This window comes from Nansenia antarctica (genome assembly GCF_963989245.1).
Source record: "Nansenia antarctica genome assembly, chromosome: 13".
Classification (NCBI taxonomy): Eukaryota; Metazoa; Chordata; class Actinopteri; order Argentiniformes; family Microstomatidae; genus Nansenia; species Nansenia antarctica.
This window is the reverse complement of record NC_137683.1, coordinates 16,183,872-16,211,754: the sequence shown is the minus strand read 5'-3', so window position 1 is coordinate 16,211,754 and position 27,883 is coordinate 16,183,872. Positions and strand designations below refer to the sequence as shown.

The 27,883-nt window shown below is 44.2% G+C and overlaps 2 protein-coding genes across 2 annotated transcripts; both read right to left on the bottom strand.

The window, feature by feature from the left end:
• Positions 1–334: 334 nt before the first annotated feature.
• map4k2 (mitogen-activated protein kinase kinase kinase kinase 2) lies at positions 335–19,156 on the bottom strand. Its single transcript, XM_080544500.1, has 32 exons — positions 19,035–19,156; positions 14,867–14,924; positions 14,505–14,595; positions 13,884–13,948; positions 13,609–13,664; positions 13,213–13,260; positions 13,004–13,046; positions 11,063–11,135; positions 10,738–10,869; positions 10,263–10,325; positions 9,680–9,761; positions 9,244–9,363; positions 8,690–8,768; positions 7,097–7,155; positions 6,805–6,860; positions 6,498–6,536; positions 5,800–5,833; positions 5,527–5,686; positions 5,204–5,355; positions 4,864–4,905; positions 4,506–4,590; positions 4,338–4,417; positions 4,017–4,077; positions 3,631–3,754; positions 2,777–2,835; positions 2,567–2,670; positions 2,257–2,440; positions 2,066–2,134; positions 1,881–1,967; positions 1,670–1,740; positions 1,487–1,542; positions 335–1,223 (listed from the first exon to the last, which is right to left on the bottom strand). Exons 1-32 carry the CDS (start codon positions 19,125–19,127, stop codon positions 1,136–1,138), a joined length of 2,613 nt encoding a protein of 870 aa, XP_080400626.1. The 5' UTR covers positions 19,128–19,156; the 3' UTR covers positions 335–1,135.
• A 1,309-nt stretch (positions 19,157–20,465) lies between these two features.
• Positions 20,466–27,883, bottom strand: men1 (multiple endocrine neoplasia I). The gene is made up of 10 exons (XM_080544502.1): positions 27,836–27,883; positions 26,239–26,760; positions 25,791–25,999; positions 25,424–25,552; positions 25,020–25,060; positions 24,580–24,667; positions 24,213–24,349; positions 21,569–21,722; positions 21,197–21,370; positions 20,466–21,064 (listed from the first exon to the last, which is right to left on the bottom strand). The coding sequence occupies exons 2-10, from the start codon at positions 26,672–26,674 to the stop codon at positions 20,543–20,545; spliced, it is 1,890 nt and encodes a 629-aa protein (XP_080400628.1). The 5' UTR covers positions 26,675–26,760; positions 27,836–27,883; the 3' UTR covers positions 20,466–20,542.

Sequence of the window (27,883 nt, the reverse complement as noted above, 5' to 3'; positions counted from 1 at the left end):
TTACTGGACAAAATGTTGATGTGCTCAATACTTATTTCCCCCACTGTATATGATGTAAATAGGCAAACCAGGAATTGTATCATACGATTATGTCCAAAGATATCTGCTTATAATGGCTAACATGGAAGTTCATCAACTGTCAAAATGTGTATTTTCTGCTTTTCATGGCAAATGGGGAATTAGGCTTCGTTCACACGGCAGTGAAATGTGACCCAAATCCGATTTTCTTTTATTGCCGACATGCGACTCAGCCTGGCTGATAAACCTTGCAATAAAAAGAGCTGAGTTGCCTTGTTGAGTGTTTATTTTGATACATATTTAAACAAAACCTGATACATATTCATGTTATCCCCAAAATCAACAATCGAATAGCAACATGCATATTGTCCCCAAGTAGATCTATCTTTCAGAGATGAATGTTACATTGGATCAGCCCCAGTCTCTCCCAAATCAAACCAGAAGGAATATCGTTAAACATAACAGAACACTTAATATTCGTCATACTTCATTAGTCTTTAAATCGATCTCAGTGAAGACTTTCAAAGCACTATTAGAATGTATTAGCACCCCAATTCTATGGCATATCTTTCTAGTCTGTGAGGCTGCAGCACGTCTGACGAGAAATAGGCCTACTGGACATAGTGGAGCAGTTTATTGCAGTCAGCATTGGTGCACTCGTCCACTTCACAATGCTGCATCATGGCATGAGCCAGTCATTGGTCACAACTTTATCCATCAGTTAGTGTATTCCCAAATCCATACCAGTAAAAAGGACACTGGTTAAAGTAGTGTGTGCGCATTCATGGGGTTAGAATCATAACTGGCAGTTTTTTTTTCTTCTTTTCTTCCTCGAATACAGAGCACAGTCCTCCCTCCGTAGATGTGTGTAAGATTGTATCCTATGGTCTTTTCTGCTGTTTTCTTCAATATGCAGTAAAGGGGTGAGTGAGTTCAGGAAGATCTACGCGGTGTTTCAACCCCTGAAGGGCTTCGTTCGTCGTTCTCTCTTAGGATGACTTTACTGGGGTACCAGGGAGAGGGCCAACCCTGCGCCTTCCTTCACAGCATCACAGCTTCCTATCTCCTTTGACCAAATCGTTCTTTCTTTTGTTTCATCCCATTGTCGTCTCTTCGGTCAGTAGCTGCTCTCGTGGCCTGTGAGGATGTACAGGTTGCTCAGGGCTGAGGGGTCTTCTGTGGGAGTACTCTGAAGAACTATGTCTCTGCGCAAAAGATGAAAGACAGAGAGAGAGCTTCAACCGGGGGAATGTACGGTAGATCAATATTGGTAAAGTACAGTATTTCAGGAAACCAAGGAACAGTTAGAGTGTGTGAGGATAGACACTACAGGGACTACAGATGGAAATTAGCTCATGAGCTAACTCTGGCGCATTTATATTGATGTGGAAACTGATTTGTTGATTAATGGGCACTGTCCCTGGTAAATAAATAAATAATAATCAAAAAATTAAAAAAGACACAGTACCTGTTTGTTCCCAAGACTCTGAATATTCGGCTTTCATCTATGATCTCCTGCGTGACCTTCACAAAGACATGTATTTGGACATGAAATGTTTGGCAAGAAATCATTTGATAATTCGATATTTACACTTACGAGTAGCAGGAATGACAAAGTGGAGAGACAACCGCCTCCATAGATGGTAATCACCTCGTTTGTGTGAAGACTCCTTCCTCTGAGGCCATGCTTCCAGAAGGCAAGGACACTGTCCTGTAAACAAACTAGACACAAAAGTGATATTGCTCGCAATGCTTTTACATCAATTGTACCTCACAAACACACTACCTGTACAGTATGATGTGATGTGGTGATGAAATGCAGACATTTCATGTGGTAAAGATTCAATGAGAGTTTTTTTTACCTAGTGTTTCAATGAGAAAGTCAAAGGGCATTTCAGAGGCCAGCTGCTTGGAGGGAAGCCCTTGTAAGTTAACAATCTTCACAGTCTCTGTAGAGGCAATACAATTATACAGTTAATCATGGAGCATCAATGGACACAAGGATGTTCCACAATTGTAGCGATATTCCAGCGGAGAGCAGACTCACTTTCCAGTGCAATGAGAACAGTATCTCTGTCCAGCTGTGTCACCTGCACGGCTCCCACTGGCCCACACTCTATATATACACACACACACACACACACACACACACACACACACACACACACATAAAGTTATGGCTATACAATTCCTCTGCACAACAACAGGGATAGTATCCTGACACACCCTCTGACCTACCTGGTGAAGAGTTAGGTGTGCCGTTCAATTCTATGATGTCAAACTTCAGCTGCTGGTTGGCGGACGGTTTTCCTCCATCTGTGGTAGAGTCTCTCACTCCTACACACAGCTGTGGAAACTCGTCCGTCACTAAGACCAGTAGCTCAAAGATCGGGAGCGGATCCGGAAGGCTTATTGCTATATGCTGAGACAAGGGAAGAAAGCATAAATATGAGAGAGATCCGTTGACCATCTCCATGTAAGAAAAAAATCACAACCCATCTTGAAACAGTCACGTTCTGATTGAGTGTGGCAGTGTGTCGATACACACCTTGAGCTGCATGAACTTCTGCATCGGCTCATACCACAAGAGTAGGACCAGGCCCGACGGTACCGCCCCACACAGGAAGGTGCTGTCTGTGTACGGGTTACGTGCTGAGAAACAGGAAAGGGACAGACAATCACTACGCATGCTTGTGTTGGTGATCACACATGATGAACCACCTGAATCCTTTTTTCTAGGAACTGAACTTTGACCTACCAACGCTACACCTTCGACAACCTTTAGTGTCCGGTATCTTCACAGATACAGCATATTTCCTGCTGATAGACAAGACAAAATTAAGAAACTTTCGACCATGTTTTTTTTTGTTTTTATGTTACAAAATCGTTGATAGTCATACTTCCAGTGGCTACTCTGACATCATTTTCAAGAATATTGAAGGTACATTGAACATGGGGGCCAGTTTTACAGACCTTATCCAGGACTAAATCACACATGAAATGGAAACTGGCTCAGTGTGACGGAAATGGTACTGTTCTTTATAATACATTGTATTATACATGTATTGTATTGTAAAGAACATCCACCACCCTTGGCCTTTGGCTGGCAGGTTCACCTCTAACTACTGTACCTGCCATACCTATCACTTATCACTATCATGTTTTATATCACCACTTGCACTTCTGGTTAGAGGCTAAACTGCATTATGTTGTCTGGTACTTGTACTCTGCAATGACAATAACATTGAATCTAATAATAAAAAAAAACGAATCTAATCTAATCTAATTAGAGTAGCTATCGCTAAACCACGCCCCCTTTGAAAACTCGGACAAACAAACAACGCTTCACTGACAGTGACTGGTTGACCGACCGTGACTGAATGACATTCAATGACTTACAATGGCGGGAGTTGGCAAATTTCTGATTTCTGATTTACCACAGCATGTAATAGACATGTTTTTAAAAGATGACAAGAATATTTAGTCTAGAAGCTTTTCACCATCAGATATTAGCGAGTTGTTTGTCTGAGTTTTCTGCCTGTAGTGACTTTTGCTGTGATATGATTGGTCAATTTCTATTTCAGGGTCGTGGCTTAGTGATAGGTCCATTACCTGGGGCTGATCCTCTCAGTCAGGCGGTTGGTGCTGAGGGACAGGTGGCTCTGTTTCTTCTGCAGGTGGCCTCTCTGCTCGAACAGGGCCGCCAGGCTGTGGGAATACAGCTGGGACGACTTGCCTAACCACAGGGACGAGAGGTTTATCAGGGAAATAGTGAGCAGTAATTAGGGTAAGTGAAACATAAAAAAAAAAAATAGAGCAATCTGCATTCCCAAGGTCACCGTTTTCTGTTCAGATTTGATCTGTGTTGCACTTTGTTAAGCATTATTTCAAAAGAAAATAAAAAGATTATGGTTATGTGCTTCCTGGATATGACCAGTATGACAGGTGAGTGGTGAGTGATAAGGGTTGGTTTGATAAGGGGCATGTAAAAGTCCAACCTGATACAGACATCAAGACGTTATTCATGACGTAGAGCCAGGTGCATCGTTGAGGAAGCAACTGTGGAGGGAAAAGATAGATATGATCAGAAATCACCACCGACAGTACTCTATATCACATCGCCACATGAACTCATATTAATAACGATATAAGAACTAAATAAACTAAATAAATAAACCATATAATAACTGATTATTCTCCCATAATGACAGTTATACTGGATGTACATCCTTATCTTCTCATACAGGATGTACATCCTTACCTTCTCACATACTGGACGTACATCCTTACCTTCTTACATACTGGACGTACGTTCTTACCTTCTCCAGTGTGTCCTCATGAAGCTCGTTGAGGTTAAGCGTGTAGACCCCCTCCTCTGCTCCCAAAATGAGGTACTGATCTGAGAGCAACAAAACATCACTTACTGGTTCATATTGTAAATGGTGTGTAGAATAACCCTAAAAAGGCCCTTTAACGTCTTTATTTACCTCTGGTTTTAGGAAGTATCCAGGTAACAGCACAGTGAATCCTAAGGGGACAACCATTGAAGACTTTGGAGAAGCAAGCCCCCATCTGCGAAGCGAAAACAAATGAGCCATTTTAATATTTTTAGTCGCTATTGCGTTAAAAAAAAGAGTTCATGTTAAAAGACTGTATCCCATCTTATTTTAACCATTGTTGAAGTGAGCATTCCAAAGGCTATCCAAGCATTCAAGAGACCAATTAGCCACATAGTAGTCTGTGTATGTAAGCATGTGAAGATGTTTAGGTTGTTAGTTATTGGTGCAGCGCCATTTGGGTCAAGTAGTCCCTGTAGGGCACATGCTGTTAGACCTCGGCACTTACATGGACTTGAGGGGTAGGAGGGAGTCCATGACAATCAGCTCTCTAAAAATTAAAAGGTTACACACAACAACAACAAAAAAGGGATAACTGTGTAATTCAAACGTAATACAGAACACCCATACTAATGTAGGTTCGGGCAGATGTTTGTTTGTGTAGCACTGAAACTTCTCCTCCTACAATGTTATGAAAAGGTGGTTTAAAAGGGATCGAACCGAGTCAATTGAACATGTTATTATTAGGTTAACAAACCACACACGGCCGTCGTGACGACACTATTACTGATATGCAGCAGCGCAGGCCAAAGTCACCCAGCGTAGTTGTACTGTACTTGAGAACTCACAGATTCCTCAGTCTTTTTCCTCAGCGTGGACCACTCAGGAGAGAGGGGAGTGGAGCGGCTAGCTGAGGTAACTCCCCCTCGCTTGTTCTCCGGACGTACGGGGTCTCCCTCAGGGACACTGATGTCCTGGGTGGCAGAGCACCTGGCTAGCCCTGGAAGACAAGAGGGACAAGAACATAAAACGCTGGAGAGAAAAAAATACGAAAAAACCGGTTGATTTTATAGCCAATATGGGACCCATCTAAACTATTCATTGGCAATAAAGTATTCTGTTCTATCGTATGTTCTACGACATGGTGGTGGTATGGGGAGAGGCGTCGTACCTGAGGTGGAGTTGGGGCAGAGGGAGGAGTCTGGGCCCAGGGTGGAGCTGGGCCGCAGTGTGAGGTCCTTGGCCTCCGTGTTGGGGCAGAAAGAGCCGATGGCAGGCAAGGAGGCAGTGAAAGGGCTGAACAAGCCACTCTTCCTCCCCCCTTTACCACACTACATACATACAGATCACACAAAACACTATCACATAATGACAATCTGAAATAGCTGAAAGTTCAACTACTACTGCGTAAGGGATGTTTTCTTGTCCTGTTAGTCCCACTTACATCAGTAGAGGGCGCTCTCTTGATGGTTAAGCTCCTGGAAGAAATGCAACAGCAATGTTACATAAGTCTATGCCGTATCATGGTAAATCAAAATTGTTTATCAATGTGTGATATAAGCAGAGTTGCAAACTGATGAAGTTGTCAAATGAAATTGGTCAAGATCTTAATATGATTTGATAGAGGGCTTCAGATGAGTAGAACTTTCATATCCATGACCAAACATTCTGGCTGCTTTCGTAAATTTGCTCTGGAAATCTGATCAGCAATCATGGAATGCCTCTTGTCCAATCAAATTACTTGGTCTCTTTATGACGTTGACCCAGTGTGCGCTCCGGCACTCTCAGAGCGAATTTACAAACGCAGCCTCTGTAATTTCTATATCAAGTATCATCAAAAGGTATTCATGGCCAGTGTGATCAAACTTCTTTTGTATCCTTAGCAACAAGCGGTGCGGGTAATAATAATAATAATAATAATAATAATAATAATAATAATACATTTTATTTGTAAAAGCACTTTACATAAGTGCAAAGTAGCAGAAACAGTTCGCGACGTTAGAATTATAAGGTTCTATCTACATTTTTGGTCAAAATTGAGTTTATTACATAATCTGATCCATTAGGTGTTTATTAATGCCTGTGTGGTGTTATTTTTAAAATGTTGAATTTTTTTATCGGGGGGTTTAGAATGGGGCTTACCTAAGCAGCAGAGCTTCCTCCACACATTCCAACAGGCTCCTACGACAGGAAGACCTGATGTTAATCTCTCTGCAGCCTGTCTGTTCTGCATACGCCTATGTGTCTATAAATATGTTATGAATCGAGAGCCATTTTTGGATGCTCTTCATTATTGTCCTCATCTCATCTGGCTCTAGTGGGGACATACCATATATGATATGCTGATGTACTGTATCTGAGAGATATATCTGAAATGTCTTGTGATATACTTCTTATAACATAATACTCCTAAAACTAAGGAAAATGGTTAATAGACGGAGCATCTTACGGTGATTGGTCTTCTTCATCTCCTGAGAGGCTCCAGTCGTCGTCATAACAACCCTGCTAAAATATGACATACAGTCTCTCTCATCATCATCATCATCATCAACAACATCTTCATTAAAAAAACATAATCTTTGGAAATAATTGATTTAATTATTATTATTATTTTTACAAGTAATCCATGTAAGTATCCAATTCCCCCTTCCCCCACAGTCACTATGATGGGGACTTTGAACCCCAGTATGATCGCAGGCTCGTAAATCACAATTCAAACACAGGACAGAAATGTCTCTCACCATATCAGGATAAGGCTCTGTGACCTTCCTCAACGGAGGACCAAATTTCACCTGGTCAACTGAGGAAACACACCGCATTAGTTACTCATCAGCAATATCAGTTGACGTCGAATCACTGAATCAAAGGAAAACACACATGAAAGGTTGTACAAACTGTAGGACAATCTCGATCTACTATCTACATTCTCTGTACTTGTTTCCACTTGTTGTATAATCAAATACATTGGGGGTAGACTCCCTTGCTTAAGGGCACACTCTCAAAGCACAGGACCCACACATCAGAACGTGTTAACACAACGCCACTGTCTGGCTGCAGGCCGTCTACCGCGAAAACACTTTACACCGCTCTCACCCCCAGGAAAGTGATTACAGTGTGAACCGATCTGATGACGAGTCACAACTAGGATGTACATACACAGTATGTACTGCTAGGGGGGAAAAGCAGCGCAGGTTCTTTTCATGTATATACAGTATGTGTGTGTCTAAATATACACTGTCACTATTCACTTTCTCTACTGTAGAGTGGGTGCATTGTCCGCCACATCACCACCACCACAGCCCTTCTATGCTGTCATCTCTCTGATATGAGTTAGGGTTAGGGACAATAGGTCCTCAGTCACTCAGGCCATGGCGGCCCCTGCCCCCCCCCACCTCCACCCCCCCACCTCAACCCCCCCCATGGCCTGGTCCCTTTTCTAGGCTTTTCTGGACACACGTCAGTGGATGGCAGAGACGAGAACATGCCATGTGCGTGTGCTGGACAGTACCACCTCTATGTGGCGAGGCACGGGTGACTCCATCCCTCTCTCCCTCTCTCTCTCTCAATGGGCTTCTTGTGCCAGAGCCTTAAGTGCGCTGCTCTCTCTCTCTCTCCTCCTCTGCCCTAGTTCCATACATTAGGCAGCATTGTGATGTTGACCACAACTCTCTCTATACACACGCAACCCACACACACACCACACACACACACACACACACACACACACACACACACACACACACACACACACACACACACACACACACACACACACACACACACACACACACACACACACACACACACACACACACACACACACACACCCACACACACTCTTATGAGTCTCCACTTGATTAACTGTGTGGCTGGAGAAGCTCAGGCCACAGTTGTTCAAAGAATGTTTTGAAGATGTTTTGGGCCGTAGGGTTTTTTCCCCTAGAAGATGTGGAGTGAATATCCTTCTCCCTCTCTCTCTCCCTCTCCCTCTCCCTCTCCCTCTCCCTCTCCCTCTCCCTCTCCCTCTCCCTCTGCCTCTCCCTCTCCCTCTCTCCCTCTCTCCCTCTCCCTCTCCCTCTCTCTCTCCCTCTCTCCCTCTCCCTCTCCCTCTCTCTCTCTCCCTCTCATTCTCCCTATCTCTTGTATTATGCCTGAAGAAGGTCTATGAAAGTCCGAAAGCTCACAATAAAACGTTGAGTTTTGCACAGTTTTGAATGTGCGGATGCTGCTTCTTTTCATTCCGTGGTCTCTTGTATCGACACTCCTGTGGTGCTGCAGTGTGGATGGGAGGTGTCCGTGTATCATCATGTTGAGTAAGCTGTTATAAGACTCACACTGCTCTTCGGAGGGAGTCCTCTCAACCGGCAGGTGTTTCCCAGCGGACTGGATCTTATCTGGGGCAGCATCACCAATCTACAGACAACAAACACTCAGACAGATGAAAAACACGATTTTGTTTACCATTTAGCAGACGCTTTTATCCAAAGCGACTTACCATTAGAGATTACAAGGACAGTTTCTTAGGGCTAAGTGTCTTTCTCAAGGGCACACTAGTGTTAGTGTTCTCAGGTGGGACTTGAACTCATAACCTTCTGATCACCAGTCCAACTCACTATCCACTAGGTCACCACTACCCCCCTATGCCAGTTAGCCTGTCGTTTTGTCTGTCCATCTGTACGTCCAGCCAAACCACCCGTCCGTCCATTTCTCTGGCTATCTGTCTGTCTGTCTGAGTGTCTGTCTGAGTATCTGTCTCTCTGTCTGTCTGTCTGTCTGAGTGTCTGTCTGAGTATCTGTCTGTCTGTCTGTCTTTCTGTCTGTCTGTCTTGTCTGTCTTGTCTGTCTTGTCTGTCTGTCCGTCTGTCTGTCTGTCTGTCTGTCTGCTCACCTCCAGGTCATTGTCGTCCATGCTGTGTGAGGAGGAGGAGGAGTGGAGGTCAGGGTTGTTGGCCATGTCCAGCAGCTCGATCACCAGGTTACGGGTCAGCAATTGGGTCACAAATGGGTGCTGAGTGTGGACACAACCAAGACAAAGTTAACCACTTCAAGCTTTCGGGCATAACGGCACTACATCTAGTGATAGACCTGTATAGTCAAATTACTTTTTCCATTTTTTGGTAACTCTGCTGCAATTACCGTTTATCGGGCGACATCTATAAATACCTTTCCTATGTTCCCTTGGTTTTCCACAGTAGGGGAGCGACTATTAGCCTCTCAGTGAAGTGCAAAGAGGCTCTTTGTTGATCGCTAGTATTGATTGCCCTTTGATGGCTTTTCCTAACGATGGCTTTTCCTAATGATGGCTAGAGGGTATGGGTCTCTACCTGTAGTAGTGTCTCGGCCGAGGGCCTCTTACGAGGGTTTTTAATAAGGGACATCTTCACGAAGCTCTGGAACCCCACAGACCTGAGAGAGAGATGAGGAGAGAGAGTTTACATCTTCATAACAGACCTGAGAGAGAGATGAGGAGAGAGAGTTTACATCATCATAACAGACCTGAGAGAGAGATGAGGAGAGAGAGTTTACATCTTCATAACAGGCCTCCCCAACAGACCCACATGGATAATACAATCAGTTTTTTTTTATCTCATATTTTTGCACATTGCACATACCTCTTTTTCATATAGCCTCTATGTATACATCTCTATAGACCATACTGTACATAGCTTACTGCTATCCTCTCCTGTATATACCTCTAACTACCGTACTTGCCATACTGTACCTTTCACTATCACTATCATGTTTTATATCCCTATTTGCACTTCTGGTTAGATGCTAAACTGCATTTTGTCTGATACTTGTACTCTGCAATGACAATAAAGTCAAATCTAATCCAATCTAAGAAGAGTTTGGCATCCAGAAGATGTTTGTAGGACATCATTTAAGAATGAGAACGGTTGATCATACCACTGGGTCTTGTCCTTGAGCTTGGGAGGCTGGAAGCTGCTTTTTGACATCAACATCAAGGCTCTGAAACACAATGTCGATTTCAACTTGAGTGGCGGCAGGCATCACAATGTTGTTTTTAATGTTGATTTCCAGATAATTCAACACTGCCTCTGTCTGTATGACGACTCAGAGCGTGGACACAGGTCGTGAGCTTAGAATTGTAAGGTTCTATCTCCGTTTAGGGCAGTTCAGAGATATTGAGCGTCAACGTTTTTACATTCCATTATGTTTTGTGAGATGGAACCTTTGTATTTTATGAATTACTAACTCAAAAATGTCAACATTTTAAAAATAACACCACACAGGCATTAATAAACACCTAATGGATCAGATTATGTAAAAAACTCAATTTTGACAAAAATGGAGATAGAACCTTCTAATTCTAACGTCACGAGGTCTCACCTCATAGGGTGCAGGTCAAACATGGTCTCACCTCATAGGGTGCAGGTCAAACATGGGCGGCTGCAGCTCTGCCAACTCGATGGCCGTGATGCCCACTGCCCAGATGTCACACAGATGGTTGTACCCGCCCTTCTTCTCCACAGCTGCCACTTCTGGTGCCATCCTAAGGTCGTTATAATATATACCAGCAGGTCAGAGGAAAGCAAGACTGTTTTTGATGGAGGTCACATCATGCAAAAAGGGAAATAACTGAACCTATCAGTATCAGCATGACGAAGCATATTGATGTGGTGAAGAATATGAAGTACAGTGAGTGTCAGTTACGTTGATGTCTGGTTTGTGTCCGTTTGTCTTACCAGTAGGGAGTTCCTATAAAAGACTTCCTCTTGGCCACAGAAGCACTGATCTCTGCAGCCACGCCAAAGTCCGCTAGAGAGAGACAGAAAAAGAGAGACGTGTCACAGGGGGTGAAAGAATCCAAATATGCATTATTAGCGGTGCATTATATATATATATATATATATATATATATATATATATATATATAGAGAGAGAGAGAGAGAGAGAGAGAGAGAGAGAGAGAGAGAGAGAGAGTGTGTGTGTGTGTGTGTGTGTGTGTGTGTGTATATAGTGTCCTTCACAATTATTGCAAAAACAATTATAAAAAGAATTCATCTTTTGGTGAATTAGCTTAATGTCACTCTGAAAAAAAGATAAACATCCAACCTTTAATTTAAGTATATTTAATAATAATGAATTAATAATAATGAATAATAATCGGTCACCAAGAAATTATTATTATTAACAAAACCACTGTGTGCCACAATTCTTGGCACCCCTAGAAATTCTTAAGAACAAAATGTAACTGAAGCATTTTCTTTAGTTCTATTCTATTATTTCTTAATGTATATTTTATTTTAAGTTGATCAGATTGTTTAGAGGAAATTTCAAGCAGTAATCAATGACTTCCTGTTTCACTGGGGTACAAATATGAGGTGACATATTAACTTCCACCATATTCATATTCATCTACATGGGAAAGATAAGAGAACACACAAATCAAATAAGGGAAAAGTGTGTTGAGCTCAGGGAATGGCAATAAAAAAATAGCTACTCACCTGAAAATGTCCATATCTACCGTTAGGGCAATTCTAAAGTTCAAAGCAACTGGAACTGTCACAAACTTTTTTTTTTAATACAGTATACATTTTATTTTTTCTGAGTGGGGCAGTCCCACTCATATTTTTCATTGTATTGACAGATACAGTAGAGATTTAGACAGGAAGGATGGGTGAGAGAGAGAGGAGGGATGCGGTTACATGGTCAATGCTTAACCCGCTACGCCACCGAAGCGCCCCGAACTGTCACAAACTTGCCTGGAAGAGGACCCAAGTTTATTTTTGCCCCTACGCACAGTGAGGAGGACGGTAAGAGAGGCAACAAAATCCCCAAGGATCACTGTTGGAGAATTACGGAGGAGAGTAGCATCTTGGCGTCACCAAGTCTCCAAAACTACCATTAGACACCACCTCCATGCCAACAAATGATTTAGAAGCCATGCCAGCAAAAAGCCTTTCCTTTCATTTCACCACAAACGTACAGTAAGTGCCTGGAGCATGGTAAACGCTACTGGAACTTTGGCTGGAACCGTGTTCTATAATCAGATGAAAAAGAAATTCTTACTGTAATTGTTAATTGATACTGTTAAGTATGGTGGAGGTTCCATGATGTCGTGGGGCTGTTTTTCCTCCAAAGGCCCTGGGAACCTTGTTAGCGTACATGGCATCATGAACTCCATAAAATAACATGAAATTAAAAATCTGAACCCTGAATGATCTGGAGAGGTTCTGTAAAGAGGAATGGTCTCAGATTCCTTGCTCTGTATTCTCCAACCTTGTTGATGTTACAGGAGAAGATTTTATGTTTTATTGGCAAAGGGAGGTTGTACCAAGTATTATGCTTTATGACAATAATTGTGGCACACATGGTTTTGTTAGAAATAATATTTATTTCTTGATGACACATTTTTTCTCTCCCAGAATAAATGTACTTCAATTAGTAGTTTTTTCAGTGTGATATTAAGCTAATTCACACAAAGTAGAATTTTGTATAACCCTTTTTACTAATCTTTATCAATAATTGTGGAGGGCACTGTATATATATGTGTGCGCGTGTGTGTGTGCGTGTGCGTGTACGTGTGCGTGTGCGCGTGTGTGTGTTTGTCTGTGTGTGTGTGTGTGTGTGTGTGTGTGTATGCATGCTTGTCATGAAAGGTACATATATAGATTGTCACTGACCCAGTTTGACGTCCCCTCGGTCTGTGAGAAGGATGTTAGCTCCCTGTGGTGAACACACACACACACACACACACACACACACACACACACACACACAGATGAACTCACACAAACAGACATACAAAGAAAAAGAAACATCTTTCTAGCAATTTACTAAACCCAAGACAAGAGCCTATTGACTGCTGTAACAGCATACATGATAGTTATACCTTTATGTCCCTATGCATTTTACTGGTCTCGTGTAGGTGATACAAGCCCTGTGGGGAAGGGAGACAGAATCAGCCATGACCACAATCTCAGCAAGAGAGGAAAGAGACAAATGTATCCACCTCATCATCCCACAAGGTCGTAACAGTGAACAACAACCAAAAGCTGCCAACACTATTCAGAAAGGTCATAATTGTGTCATAACGTTGCCGACTGTAAAGTTAGCACTGTATTTAACTGTCTGGAAATGTTGAATACGCATCCATAGGTAGAAGAGACACACTCAAGAGTATAGTATTGTAATAAAATAAAAAATAAAAAAGTCCTTTAGTTTAGCAAAATAACAATGTAAATGATCTCAGCTGGTCGTGCTGAAGAGCTACACTGGACCTTCTGACCTGGAGGGTTTCTCTGCAGACGTAGGCGATCTGCTTCTCCTTTAACGGGCCGGTCACTGTGGGCATACAGTACAGGCAGAACACTGACTCATTCATTGTGCATAATGCACGAGGAGGAAAGACATACAAGTGTAATTATACTCTTTGAAATACGCTCCTGTTTATTGTGATTAGAATAGAGGGTTAAATGGCACAAGTTTGGGTAGTGTGCTGCTGCCAATTAGAGGGTTTAGAGAGACAGGTTTGAAGGTCGATCAGACAGATTTGGGCCGTACCATGGTAAATGTCCTGCAGTGACCCCCCTCCACAGTATTCCATGCATATCCACAACTTTGTGTTCCTGGAAAACAAGGGAAAAACAACACAGCTTTATCCGTTTTGTTCGAAACGTCAAACAAACCGCAATGTCTATTTTTTTTACCTTTGTTAGAAACAGAGTTGGATTTCAATGAACTGGATATAGAGGACAAACTGGCATATTCAGACTATTTAGACAAGGCCCAGCTGCAAAACCCACTGGTCTCTTCTCAAGGTTATGTGTGTGTGTGTGTGTGTGTGTGTGTGTGTGTCTGTGTGTGTGTGTGTGTGTGTGTGTGTGTGCGTGTGCGTGTGGGCATGCGTGTGGGCGTGTGCGCGAGCGTGTGTGTGTGTGTGTGTGTGTGTGCGTGTGCGTGTGCGTAAGGATGAGGAAAAGCACTCCACAGAGCTTTTTGTGTGTTACAAATTTGTTCAGAGCACCACAGTATGCATGTGGGAGGAAAACTCAGAATTCTGGTTTACTGGAATGTGGGAAAGATTAGGGTGGAATTAAGTACACACACAATCCAAACAGATTCCACGGATTAAAAGTGGAATCTCACTGACTCTAAGTCATCACATCCTTCAATACACAACACCTGTGATAGCTTCCGAAGTAGGCCACGATGTTCTTGTGCTTGCATTCTTTCATCATGGTGATCTCCTGCTGGATGGAGCTGATGTCATCACCTGAATGGAGTAAGCAAGTCACATCAGCCATTACACACACACACACACACACACACACACACACACACACACACATAAACACACGCATGCGTGCACAACATTCAATATTGGACACGTGGGACATGGTGAGCGGACAGTGTACAACATACACATGTATGTACAAAACACACATGAAGACAGCATACACAGGGTAAGACCAATCATAACGGTCTGGTCACATTGATTTCTCTGGCCCAGTTCTGTGTGGTGCAGGACGGGCCTGTTCACCTACCAGGCTCCAGCTTTATCATCTTGATGGCGGCCATCTGAGATGTCTTGATTCTGCGGGCCTGAAAGAAAAGGTACACAAATAAAATTAAATAAAAGAGTTGCTGTATGAACTTTGCTGTGAACTTTGCCACAGGCTACCGAATTACATCTGTTCATTAATTCATTATCTCGTTTGGAGATTTACAGTTAACGTAATATCTAAATATTCTTATTGAGTTTGTCCATTTCAATTTTGCAATCTCTCCAAAATGCAATCTCTCCTGGTTTGGAGGTGTGCCATGTCCTCCCCCACATCACTATAGGAAGCTCTGGGCTCTGCTCCAACCGCCTTCGGTCATTTTAAAAGATCCAATATTAGTGTCCCTCCAGCTGCCTCCAGAGTCACCTTCTTCACCTTTAGAGCTGAAAAGCTTCTGTGCTGAAATGTAATGTCAGGATCTGAAGCCTAACAATTTTACTCTGTTACACTTGTGTAATGTGACGTAACAAATCAATTTGAAACTTGAAACTTGTATTAATGGAGAAAGAAACTGTAAACTGTTACTTTAATTTATTTTGCTTATGGAACTTTAACATTCAGACATTCCAGAATATGACTGGTATATTATTATATAAAGTATAATATAAAAAATATAAATATATATAACCGACAAACCGACTTTCAATGGAACGGAGCATGAACCGGAAAGTCTACATTCACTAGTGCGTATTGAACCGTGGATGGCAAACCGTACAAAAACTGAGAACCGTTGCACCCCTAGTACAGTCTTTTCTACATGGGCCCAGACAGACACTTTCAAGGTCAGTTTGTTTTCTGGCTTTATCAGGACATCCTGACATCCCAGTACAAAAGAAGAGATTTGGTGAGGCTGCATACTCATGTTATGCACCCAAATTGTGGAATGCACTGACAGTTTACATTAGGGATGCAACCTCAGCAAATATGTTAAAGTCAAGACTAAAAACCCATCTTTTTAATAATGCCTTTAAATTACTAAATAATTAAATTATGATTATATAATGATTGGAGCACTTTGAGCTGCAACGTTTGCAGGAAAAGCGCTATACAAATAAAAGTTATTATTATTATTATTATTATTATTAGAGCCAGGAGTTGTTTCACAATAGCCAGGAGTCTTTTTGTGTCCATGTGACTTGCTGAAGAAAACCAGGCTATAATTAAGGCTTGCTTTTGAATCCTGCGGATGTTGTTGACAACGTCCATCCTACGTTCATGATTTCCCCTGTTTTATCTTCTAAACACGTTTTACTCCCATTACGTGGTGACAGGTCAAAATGGCAAAGTGATGTCAGGTTGTGTCGAGCATTAACTGTTTATACGCACAACAATCCCATCAGTAACCAATGAGATATCAGCTTCCCAGACAAAGCCTGAAGCTTGGCTGCACTGACTTCCTGTTGTTTTCCTGTTACACCGGAGAACTTCCTGTGACTAAAGTGACAGTAATGTTAGGGGTTTGCACTGTGCAGCCAGAAATAACAGTGTTGTGGGTTACAAACAATGGAGCTGAAAAGGAAACTTTGCAACACTTTGATCCGGGGTTCTGAATGCTCTTTCTCACAGAGGTTTGATTGAATCAAAGCTCAAAGTGGAAAATCAACACATCAAAAAAGAAAGCCAATTTTACATAATGATCATCTTGAGAGTATGTCGCATTCATGGGCCATCAGTCATTATTGACATGCTGTATGTGACTAACTGCAGCAGCAACCGTAGCAATGGAAATCTCTGGCGTGATGTAATAAACAGTAATGAACGGCCAGTAGCCCACACTATGACAGTGTGCTGCACTGCTGCTCCCATCTACTGTACATTTTGGCAGGCTTTTTTGTCATTTAGTCTTGGTTCTTTGGACGACGATGCACATTGGTTTTGGTCACATTTAGTAATTGCTGTCCTTCCCGGTTCTGGTCTGGTTTTGGTTGACGAAGACTGAAGGCATTTAGTGTGGTTTTGGTTTATAAAATCTCCAAAGCATTTTAGTCAAAGCATCACGTTTTTTGACTAGGGCTAGACTCAAATGTTTTGGGAGTTTTTGTGGACTGAAACTGCACTGGAATGTTCTCAGTTTTCGTCAACTGGAACTGGACTGGAACTGAGAAGGATGGAGGTGACTGGGTGTGACTAGAACTGGTGTGGTCCATAGTGATCCGCAATGCCCCCACCTTGGACTCAGCCTTCAAAACCCATCTGTTCACCAAGGCCTTCGGCCCCTAGTCACTGTTTCTGTTTTGTTTTGTTTGGTTTCTGTTTTGTCTGTCTGACCATTTCCTGTAGAATGGTAAAGCGTCCTTGGGTTTTATGAAAGGCGCTATATAAATAAAGTTATTATTATTAGTAGTATTATTTGGTGTGCATCTTCATCTAAAGACTAAAGACTAGGTGACTAAAAAGCCCGCCAAAATGAACCCTGCCTTGAACCTCCTCAGTCAGGTCAGAGGCTCACACCAGTGAAGGTGTGTCATGTATGACACCTCATCCTGTCTTTGGCCTAGTTTCACATGCACACAATAGACGCACACAACGCAAAAAAAGCACGTCATAACGTTTCATCGTCCGTAAAAGCACCCTAATGTCTTTGTGATGATCATCGCCACTACTTTGACGGGTGAAACCCTATCTTTCTTCACTATAGTGGCTTAGGCCTTTTTATCAAGTAAACGGCCACTCAAGAGCCACACACTTGATCATTGACGACTCATCTGAGTGGAAAGCAGTTTCGTGTGAACAATAGTCATCTTCTGAATGCCCACTGAGTCACATCGTGGTCTGACTCCTCCTGACCCCAAGCTGGGCACCACTGGAGGACCAGCGAGGTAGTGTGGGAGGTGATAATAGCCCATTGTTCACTAAACAGCAGTTTCCCTATTCACAGGCAGGCTGCACACAGGACAACATCTCTATGGCAGAGTGGGGATGATGCATCGTTATTTTATGTGATGTAAAGTGAGAGAATTTTAGTTTGAAACATGTATCTGTATCTAAATGTTTTTATTTATTTATCTTCACTGTCTTTGCCGTTCTCATGTAGGCTATTGTAGGTCTATGTATTGTTTTGTGTTGACCCTGAGTATTTCTGTTTATATGTTCGTTTTTATTGAAAATGACACAGTTTGTTCTCAACTGATTTTATCTGGTTAAATAAAGGTCAAATAAAATAAATAAATAAAACTCTGTGCGTGCGATCAAAGTAGGCTATCATTGTGAATAGAGCATGTCTGTTTTGGGGTTGGGTGCGTGTTTGTGGCACAGGGGGTCCCATTTGCCCACTAAATGTTTTGAACCAGACACATCTCTTACAATCTGCCACTATGGCAGGATGCATATGAGACATCCAGGAGTGGCCTCATAGGATGCTTGTATCCTGCATGACCATGTGAAAATAGCACTCAAGAAGGCTTGATACAGTGTGACCATTAGATGAGATCAATACGTATAAAACACTCAGTCTAGTCTAAGAATTGCTGATGTGCTCTAGATACAAGATAATTTACAGCAGCAAGATTGTCTGATGCTGCCCACCTGTCTTGCTGATCGTTGCATGCAATATCCTGCTGCAGTTCAGAGAAGGGCAGCCTATAGCCGACCTCTAAGATGAAAAAAAGTAGTAGGCTGCATTGAAGAATGCATTGAGCTCTGATAAATGTTCCCCTAATGACCCGACCATGATGGATATTGCACTAATGGACCAGTCGGGACTCAGGAGGATATATGATTTATCTGAGCTGTCACTGACAGCCTGCCAGACAGTATGGGCATCAATTAGTGCCATTATCAGTATGGGCATCAATTAGTGCCATTATCAGTATGGGCATCAACTAGTGCCATTATCAGCATGGGCATCAATTAGTGCCATTATCAGTATGGGCATAAACTAGTGCGCACCTCTCCTGCACCCATATCAGCGGTTACACACGAACGGGCGTAACATGTTGTATTGAGCCTGATTGTGTTCGTGTTTTACGCTACAGTCAATCAACTCGTCCATTTGAAAGTTCTAACAAACTATCCCAATTAAAACGTTATTTTCTACTAATTCAACTTAATAAAATCCATCAATCGCATCACCGTGAATGGACTAAAAAAGGACAACGAACGCAGATCCCCAACAAGCTCGTCTGATCTGATGTTCGCTCTCCAAACTCACCTTGAACACATCTCCGTACGTGCCACTCCCGATCCGGTGAATTAACTCGTAATCATCCAACGGGTCCAAGAAAGAGACTCCGATCGTGTCCATGCTTGCGGTCTGTTATTGCGTCTCCCCCTCTGCTAATCCCTCATCGTAACACTGTACAGATGGATCTACGGTGCAGCTCTCCAATCGGCGACACCACGAATCTGATTAGACAAATTAATGAATGAACTGACAAAACACTGCTATAGTGATTCTGACGCCAGACAGACACCATATATGTTCCACCTTATTTGTTTCCATTCATGCTATAACATCTTCTTGCAAGTCCCAAGCGACACAAAACGCACGGTCGTGTGTAGTCAGTTCACAAGTCCACTCATCCACCAAGTCTTGGAATATTTGCGCATGGGCGAATTTGACCGCCCACGAAACGAGAGGAGAGACCCCACCACTGTAGACACTTCACATAATACCCCTTTCTCAACACTCAGGTCATTCTGTGAGCAGTGTCATTATCCAAATGAATTTACAAACTCAAAAGGCATCTAATTTGAACTTGTTTATTATCTGTAGATAAAAAAACACACAAGATATCAAGCAAATAACTATGTTGTTGGAGAACCTACAGCAATCCCCTTTAAAACAGTGAATGGTCTTTCTGGTCACTTCTCTAATCATGAGTAATACTTGCCTATTGCAACTCCTGCTATTCTCAAAACTAAAAACCACCTAAATTTACAGATACAAAGAGGCGAAGTAAGGCAAAAGATAGCTAGCAAGAGATGAGTCGATGGCATACAAAAGCAAAGATCCATTGTTCCAGTACATAGCAATTGTCCCAATCACTTCCAGGGATTTCAGTCTCAAATGAAAATGAATGATAAGACAGAGAGATCACTAGATCAAATAGTTTTTATGGAATAATAGGAATCCACTCAATAACTCGAGTAACTCAAATGTCTTCAGGTGTCTAATAAATTAAATGCCTGTTACTTTGTCTGTCAACGAGAACTCAACATGTAATGTACATTTCTGTTTTGATTTACACCAATTGGATGTTTTATGACGTATGATACAGTAGGCTAAACCCACCTGCTCACATCGCTGGTACAAGTCTTACAATCATCATTGAAACACATTACCAAGAGCAACAATTCTGTTCACTTGATCCATGTGACATTCTAACCATGTTCTTTAAATACATAGTGCATTCGGAAAGTATTCAGACCCCTTCACTTTTTCCACATTTTGCTGTGGTATAGCCTGCATTTAAAATTTAGTCCATAACACAACAAAATGTGGAAAAACTGAAGGGGTCTGAATACTTTCTGAATGCACACAATGTACATTATGTGCATGGAAATGTGCTGATGGTTGTACCACAATACCGGGGCTCCAATAGGATCGCGAACCTTTGGAAGGAAAAAGCATATCACTGAACGCGCAGTGCAACGGAACGTCCCGACATAGAGTCTTATATCTGCTTTCCCCCCCCCTCCCGTATGAAGAAAAAAAGTCTAGAGAGATTTGCGCTGGCGTTTCATGAAGGACATTGTGTAGTCCCCCGAGGACGTGCTCTTCTGCCTCTTCATCTGCACCTGGGACTGGGCCGTCAGCTGCAGCTTGATGGCGCTGGAGTTGACCTTGGCTGCTGACAGCAGCTCCTTCATGCCCTTCATCTTCTCGCTCTGGAAGGCGACCACGGGTCCCCCGCCCCCCCCCGGCGGGGAGGGCTGCTGCTGCTGAGCGGGCGACGAGGGGGCGGGGCTGGGGGACTTGGGGGCCTTCCCCTCCGGTTCCCCGCTGCCGCGGAGCCGTCGACCCCCGCCTCCGCCGTCCCCGCCGCCCACTTTCTTAGGCTGGGGCGGCTGGGCGGCTGGCGGGGCGGGGGCTGCCTGCGGGAGCGGAGGACCTTGGTCTTCCAGTTTGGACTCGCGCCGCGGGCCACGTCTCCGCCCCTCGCGAGGGTCCTCGCTGGATTGGTCGTCTTCCTCCTGGGGCTCCAGCTCTTTGGTGACGATGGACACCTTCTGACGCACCTAGGAGGGGCGGGGAAAGAACAAATGGACAATGAGCAGCTAGCTGACGACAGAGTGAGAGGCGAGGACATCATGCTAGTTCTGCTGTCACGGCCAGGGGGTTTGAGACCGAGGCTCGGGGGGTTGTTTTACCTGTGCTTCGAAGCGACTGAGGGACTGGACCAGGTAGGTGGCCCAGCCCACGTGGAGGACCGGCGTGGGGCTGCCCTCCTCCCACTTACAGATGCCGTCGTAGAAACGCAGCATGTGGGCAAAGCATTCTGGGTCCTGGAGGGCAGAGAGGGCGGCGGCCTGCCTGGGCTGGTCCTAAAGGAGGGACGTGAGAGAGGGACGAGGACACGGGGGACAGAGAGAGAGACAGAGATGGAGGGGGAAGATGGAGGATGGAGAGATTGAAAAGTTAATTCAACACATCAATGGGAAATCATTTGTTGTAATGAGAGATCATTAACGTGCCATTTCAAGGAGATAAAAATTAGGAGAAAATTCCACTAGACTGGTTACCTTCTCTGCTGCCTCTGCTACCTCCGCTGCCTCCCCCCCCTCCCCTCCGCTCTCAGCAGCGGCAGCAGTCTCCTTCAGCAACGTGGGGATGACGTCGTTGGCTACGTCAAAGAACTCTTTATAGATCTCTTCATCCTCACGGAAATAGTTGTAACTGGGGAAGGGGGAAGAGATGGTGGGCAGATGAGTAAAGGCGACGCAAAGAGTCTCGATCACACAAACACACAGACAAAAAATGTCTTCTAGTAGTCATTTGTGACTGTTCCCCAAGACGAACAACAACCTTGTATGTTTAGCTGTCTGCCTTTTGACACCCGATGATAGCGAAACACAAAATAGTGTTTGTGGGGTATCATTAACCTCGTACCGTACTACGCCTGGACAGAAACCACTTCAAATGTGGCCTTCAGAGGGCGGGAAACTTCCTAACCGAGGAAGGCGTCAGTCGTCTATCTGAACTTGATTAAACACGAATGTGACACAGTCTGATCATGTGGTCCGCATGTCGGCAACCAATAAAACATTTTGGACTTTTCTTTTGAAACACGGAACTACGTTTCAACGCTGTTGAGAATCACAACACAAACTCGCTAGTCAAGCCAAAATACTGCAAGGCAACGGATTGGTTGAGTAATCCCCACTGCTACCTAGTTAACTATAACACTACTTCACATTGTTAGCAGGCTCACTAAACAAGCTGTGTTGGTTGACTAGTGATGTGTCAATGATTTTCAATAACGCAGAAATGTATTCACATTTTTAGAAAGAGAAGTCTGAACATTACATTGGATCCCGACATGAGGACCAAAGCATTAGAGTGTGTCACAAATGTGTCTTCGGGGAGGGGGAGGGGAGCTTCAAAACGGGCACAACCAGGGGGCTGTTGGGTGGGGCCAGGCTGGGAGGATAATCCAAGGCCAGCTTTGGGGAACAGCTAACCCAGAGCCGAAGAGTGAGTGAGGAGATTCCGGTGTTGATCGGGGGGTGGGTGGGTATCATAACATAGACTGCACTATAGTTTATACGCGTGTCCTGTACATTCCCCTTTCTTTTTGAAGCATACAGAAAAAAGAAAAAAACCACAAATAGTTTATTTACTGTACAGCTGAATGTTACTATATCATACTCTCGTTTTCTCTTTTGTTTCTAGAGACAGCTAGCAGAGAGGGAGCTGAGATGGAAGAACAATGGGGGAACAGGAAAGGCCGGAGAGGGGAAGGGAAGCTGAGGGGAGGGAATGCGGCTCTGGGCGGGGCACACATCCGACAGGAGGCAGAGGCGGGAGGAGGGCTCGGCTGGTCCCTGTGATGCAGTATTTTTAGCCCCGGCGTTATATGACCAGTGTGTTTAAGGTAATGACCAGTGTGTTTAAGGTAAATGAACACAGTGTGTTTAAGGTAAATGAACACAGTGTGTTTAAGGTAAATGAACATTGTGTTTAAGGTAAATGAACACTGTGTTTAAGGTAATGATCAGTGTGTTTAAGGTGAATGAACACAGTGTGTTTAAGGTAAATGAACACAGTGTGTTTAAGGTAAATGAACACTGTGTTTAACGTAAATGAACACAGTGTGTTTAAGGTAAGTGAGCAGTGTGTTTAAGTGGGAGGAAAGTGCAGGTTTTACTGTAAATGAACACAGTGTGTTTAACGTAAATGAACACAGTGTGTTTAAGGTAAGTGAGCAGTGTGTTTAAGTGGGAGGAAAGTGCAGGTTTTACTGTCCGCCCCCCCCCCCCCAAGGACTGGAGCCACGGCTGGGCTTTTGAAGGACGTTTCCTGCGGTGTCTGAGGACATCACACCCACACACTATTACGTAACCACATCTTTAGGAGAAAGATGAAGTGTCTCAAAACATGTAAGCCATCATCTAACATCAGGGGGAATGAGTATCGATGTTAAATTTGCATAATTGCACATTTATTCGGGACAACGCAAGAGTGAATCTATATCATATCTTACTCTAAATATGAGACTGTCTTTATCTTGAAATAAATGAATGAATAACCTCATTCCCAGACTATTGCGCACAGTGCAAATAAGTCTGGAATAACACTGACTCATCCCTGACCTTGGTGGGAGTGAACTGAGTACGGCATCGTTATCATTGTCTTTATTTGATGTGAACTACTGAAGTGTGGCTCCAAATCCTAAACATGTGGTTGTGTGTGTGTGTGGGGGGGGGGGGGGGGGTGCTGAAAGAGATGACTGACGCGAGGTACAGCCAATGGCTATGCACCAGTGAGTTTTTCCCAGATCTTTGTATCGGGTAAACAAAGGCCACTTTAGACATGTTGGTCCACCAGAACTTCTGAGCACATGTGTCTGGGAAGGAGATCTAAACAATGAATGACACAAACCATAAAAACCAGCATGCTCATAGAGCATTTGGGATGTACTGCCCTCTGCTGTTATATGCTGGTAGTTGTTTTATGGAACACATCATACTAGCTAAATGCGTTGCATTGCTTCACCGTGACGGCATAAAAGTAAGGGAACCAAAGACAATTCCTGTGGAACTTCTCCATACACTTATCGGTCCTAAGACAAATCCATTGTTAACAATCTATGGCCTTAGCTCGTGATAGACTAGTGTCTACAGTGGGATGTAGAGAAGGTTCCAGAAGGCTTGTGGGCTAACTCACTCCTGCATGACAGACGCCGCCTCGGCCCACGCCCCCAGAGCCTCCCTGACGTCCCTGTGTCTGTAGTGGTAGCCGGCCAGGTACATGAAGGGGTAGATGTGCTCGTTGTTGTAGTACTTCTTGGCGGAGTTCACAGCCTGGAAACCGAAAATACACAAGCGCAAACATGTATGAGGGTATGAGTATGAGTCGTGATGAGTAGTATGAGTGATTAACTACTCATAATGGTGATTTTAAGTCGGGGAGGGGGTTACACAAATGATGGGGGTGGACATAATGATTTTTTTAAATGATAGAATGACAGCTTTTTTTTATCATTAGAAGAATGTAGTTTTCTATGTTGGTGTGAAGTGCTCTACACACTCACTTTAAGGTGGATAAAAAGTGGGCTTTCTTTCCCAGGGATGGGCTCCTGGTCCTCCAGGTCTGCCAAGGTGCCCATGGCCATGGGGTATCTGACACACAGGGAAGAGAGGTTCATAATGACATAGATAGAATATATGCGACTTAGCTGACACTTTTATCCAAAGGGACTTACATTGCAGTGAGTGCATACATGTTTCAGTATATATGGTCCCATTGGGAATCGAACCGTAAAGCTAATCGTTGTTAGCGCCATGCTCTACCAACGGAGCCCCAGAGGACCACAGGTTTGATTTAAGTTGGTAAAGTAATTGGGTGTGCTGCGTGTTTACTACAAGGAAAAACCTGAACCAGAAATATTGCCTTTTGGTCTAGACTCTAGACCACCTTTCAAACACAAGTAATGAAGGTTTCGTTAATGTAGTTGGTCGGTTAACAACTCACCTTTCTAGGTCTCCACGGTCGTAGAGCAGCCATAGTAGCCTCTGTGTGGAAACACGACCGTTAACTCAAAGACATCACAGAGAGGCACTTTCTTTTACTTTTTTTGTTATTTTTTCCGAGTGGGGCAGTCCCACTCATATTCCCCCCCTTTTTTGGGGGGGATTGACAGATACAGTGGAGAACCAGACAGGAAGGATGGGTCATGGGACATGCAGGATATGTCCCCGGCCGGATTCGAACCGGGGACCCTGCGGCTACATGGTCGATGCTTAACCCGCCACGCCACCCAAGCGCCCCACAGAGAGGCACTTTGATGAGGTTCATAACAGGTAAGAATATCTGGATGGGTAGCACCTACACATTGTGTCATGTGACCCGACGTGTCTGTCGGCATCTGTGCTCACCTGTTGGAGCTGCAGCAGCTCAGAGCTGTCCGTGTGCAGGTCCAGAGAAGGGTTGATGGCACACACCATGAACGCCACCTCCATGTTCCTGTTACACTTCATATAGGAGCCCTTCAGGTACAGCCAGCTCTGTGGGGGGGAAGGGGGGGGGGGGGGCAGGGGGAGGTTGAGGATGCTGTGGGTAACTATAGCATACACTGGCTTGAGGCATCGTGTACTGTAGTAATGTATGCTCCAACAGAATGTGTGCATTCACAGTGGCAGTGTGTGTGGATGTAGTATTGTATGTTTACCAAGTAAGATAGTGTGTGTGTGTGTGTGTGTGTGTGTGTGTGTAGGTGGTGTACTACTGACGTCTGTGCCTCACCCTCTCACTGACACCGGCGCTGACCGTCTGGCCCCTGCGGTCCTCGTTGCCCTTCCCGTGCCAGGTGACCTCGGCCGTCTCCTCTTCCTTGTTGCCGAAGATCACCCAGGCGTGGTCCTCAGACAGGGCCAGGTGGACGTCCCGCAACCCGAGGACCTGGCAGGCCGCCACCACCGCAAAGGCCACCCCCGAGCTGTCCAGCTTTGTGCCTGTTCAGAATGATACCAGCTTTTTTAATACTTTGTAATAGTTTTACCCTCCTCCGTGTTCAAACATAGAAGGGTCCGGAGTTTTCCCCCTGATCAGGTCTGTAGTCAGATAACGCAATGTTATATATATATTAAGCCAGACTCCACTCACTGAAAAATAAACGTTGGTCTCAGTGGGACAACCTGAATAAATAAACATTTGATAAAGTCACCGTCACATAGCGTCTCTGCAGCCCTACCAGTGATGAGGCTGAAGAGGGATTGGATGTGGGCCCGGTCCTTGAAGTAGGAGCGGCTCAGACTGTTCCAGATGACGTCTGACACCTTCTTCACCAGGTCCCGGCTGGACCCGCCCGCGGGCGTCCGATACTGGGACAGGTCCACGGCGCCGCGGATCTGGGCCGTGAAGCGCTCGTGCAGAGCCGACAGCATGCCCAGCTCCACGGTAGGGAAGCAGGAGTTCGGGCAGTCCGGCTCCAGCGGTTCGAACCGAACCCCGGGGACGTTTATGGGGATCACCCGGTTCACGGCCAGGAAGTGCTCGACGAAGCCCAGCACCAGGGAGAGCAGGGCCAGGTCCGGCTCGGGTTTACGTAGCTCCGCGTCGAACAGCTGGACTACGCCGTCGATCCCGCGCAGGGGGAAGTGCTTCTTCTGGGCCGAGTGGAGCCCCATGTTTCCCTACACCCCCACGGCTTGCAGTCACTCACTAGGCTTGGTGTGCGTACCCTCGACTCTCACCTGCAGTGATGTCATAGGGACTGGAGGAGAAGAATGAGAAAATCAAGACACATTAATATCAGATTGCACTGTCCCCCCCAAACATCCAATGGTAATATGGCCTACTTCGTTGAAACCTAACCCAGATCGGTGACGCTAAGACAGAATCACCACCATAACAGCACCTTCATCACCGAGAACAAAATGTAAACAACAGAGCAAACTAATTTCACATGCAAACAATCCTTGATTACTATGCAAACTGTAGCTATATTGTGCTCAACGTGAGGGCATTCAATGAGAGCAGCATTAACTTCCTTAAAACATGATTTGAAGCTGTAACTCGTTTGTTCACAAAGCCTCATGTGATAACAACATCATAGTGAGTTATCATACAGTTATTCTACTTATTGATGATGTCCTTCATCACCAGGAAGGGGGTTGATCACCAGGGAGGGGGTTGATCACCAGGAAGGGGGTTGATCACCAGGAAGGGGGTTGATCACCAGGAAGGGGGTTGATCACCAGGGAGGGGGTTGATCACCAGGGAGGGGGTTGATCACCAGGAAGGGGGTTGATCACCAGGAAGGGGGCTGAACAGAGCCTGAAGCTGCCTAGCTAAGTGGGCGGGGCACACAGGCACATCTATTGATTTGGAAGACCCAATTATTCAAAACTATCTGGCTAATATATCGATATTGTTCACCATTATTGATATCCGATACAATACCGGTAGCTAGGCTAAGGCTAACCTAGAGTTTCAGAATAAAATCCCATTATATCTACATTATAAAGCTGCTGGACCAATACTTACCAAACCTGAACGGGAAAGCTTACTTACATGCTATCTAATATTTAACAACAGCTCATGTATCTATAGTTAAGGCAGAAGCTGCATGTTTTGGAAGTGAAAGTAGGAATGTAAAGCAGAAGCTAATCCAATGCGTAGCTAGGCGCTAGCCGTCTATGCTAAGTTAGCCGTCATCACATGCAAATAATGTGACACAATTGTAAAATACAAGAGTTCTTTAGTCTTAAATGGATATAGACACGTTCCCATGGATCTATCCCGCGTTTAGACTCATTAACATCTCAAGAGAAAGCTAATACACATACCCCGTAGCTCACAGCTGCACCCACATGTTGTTGTTTGTAGCCTGGCTT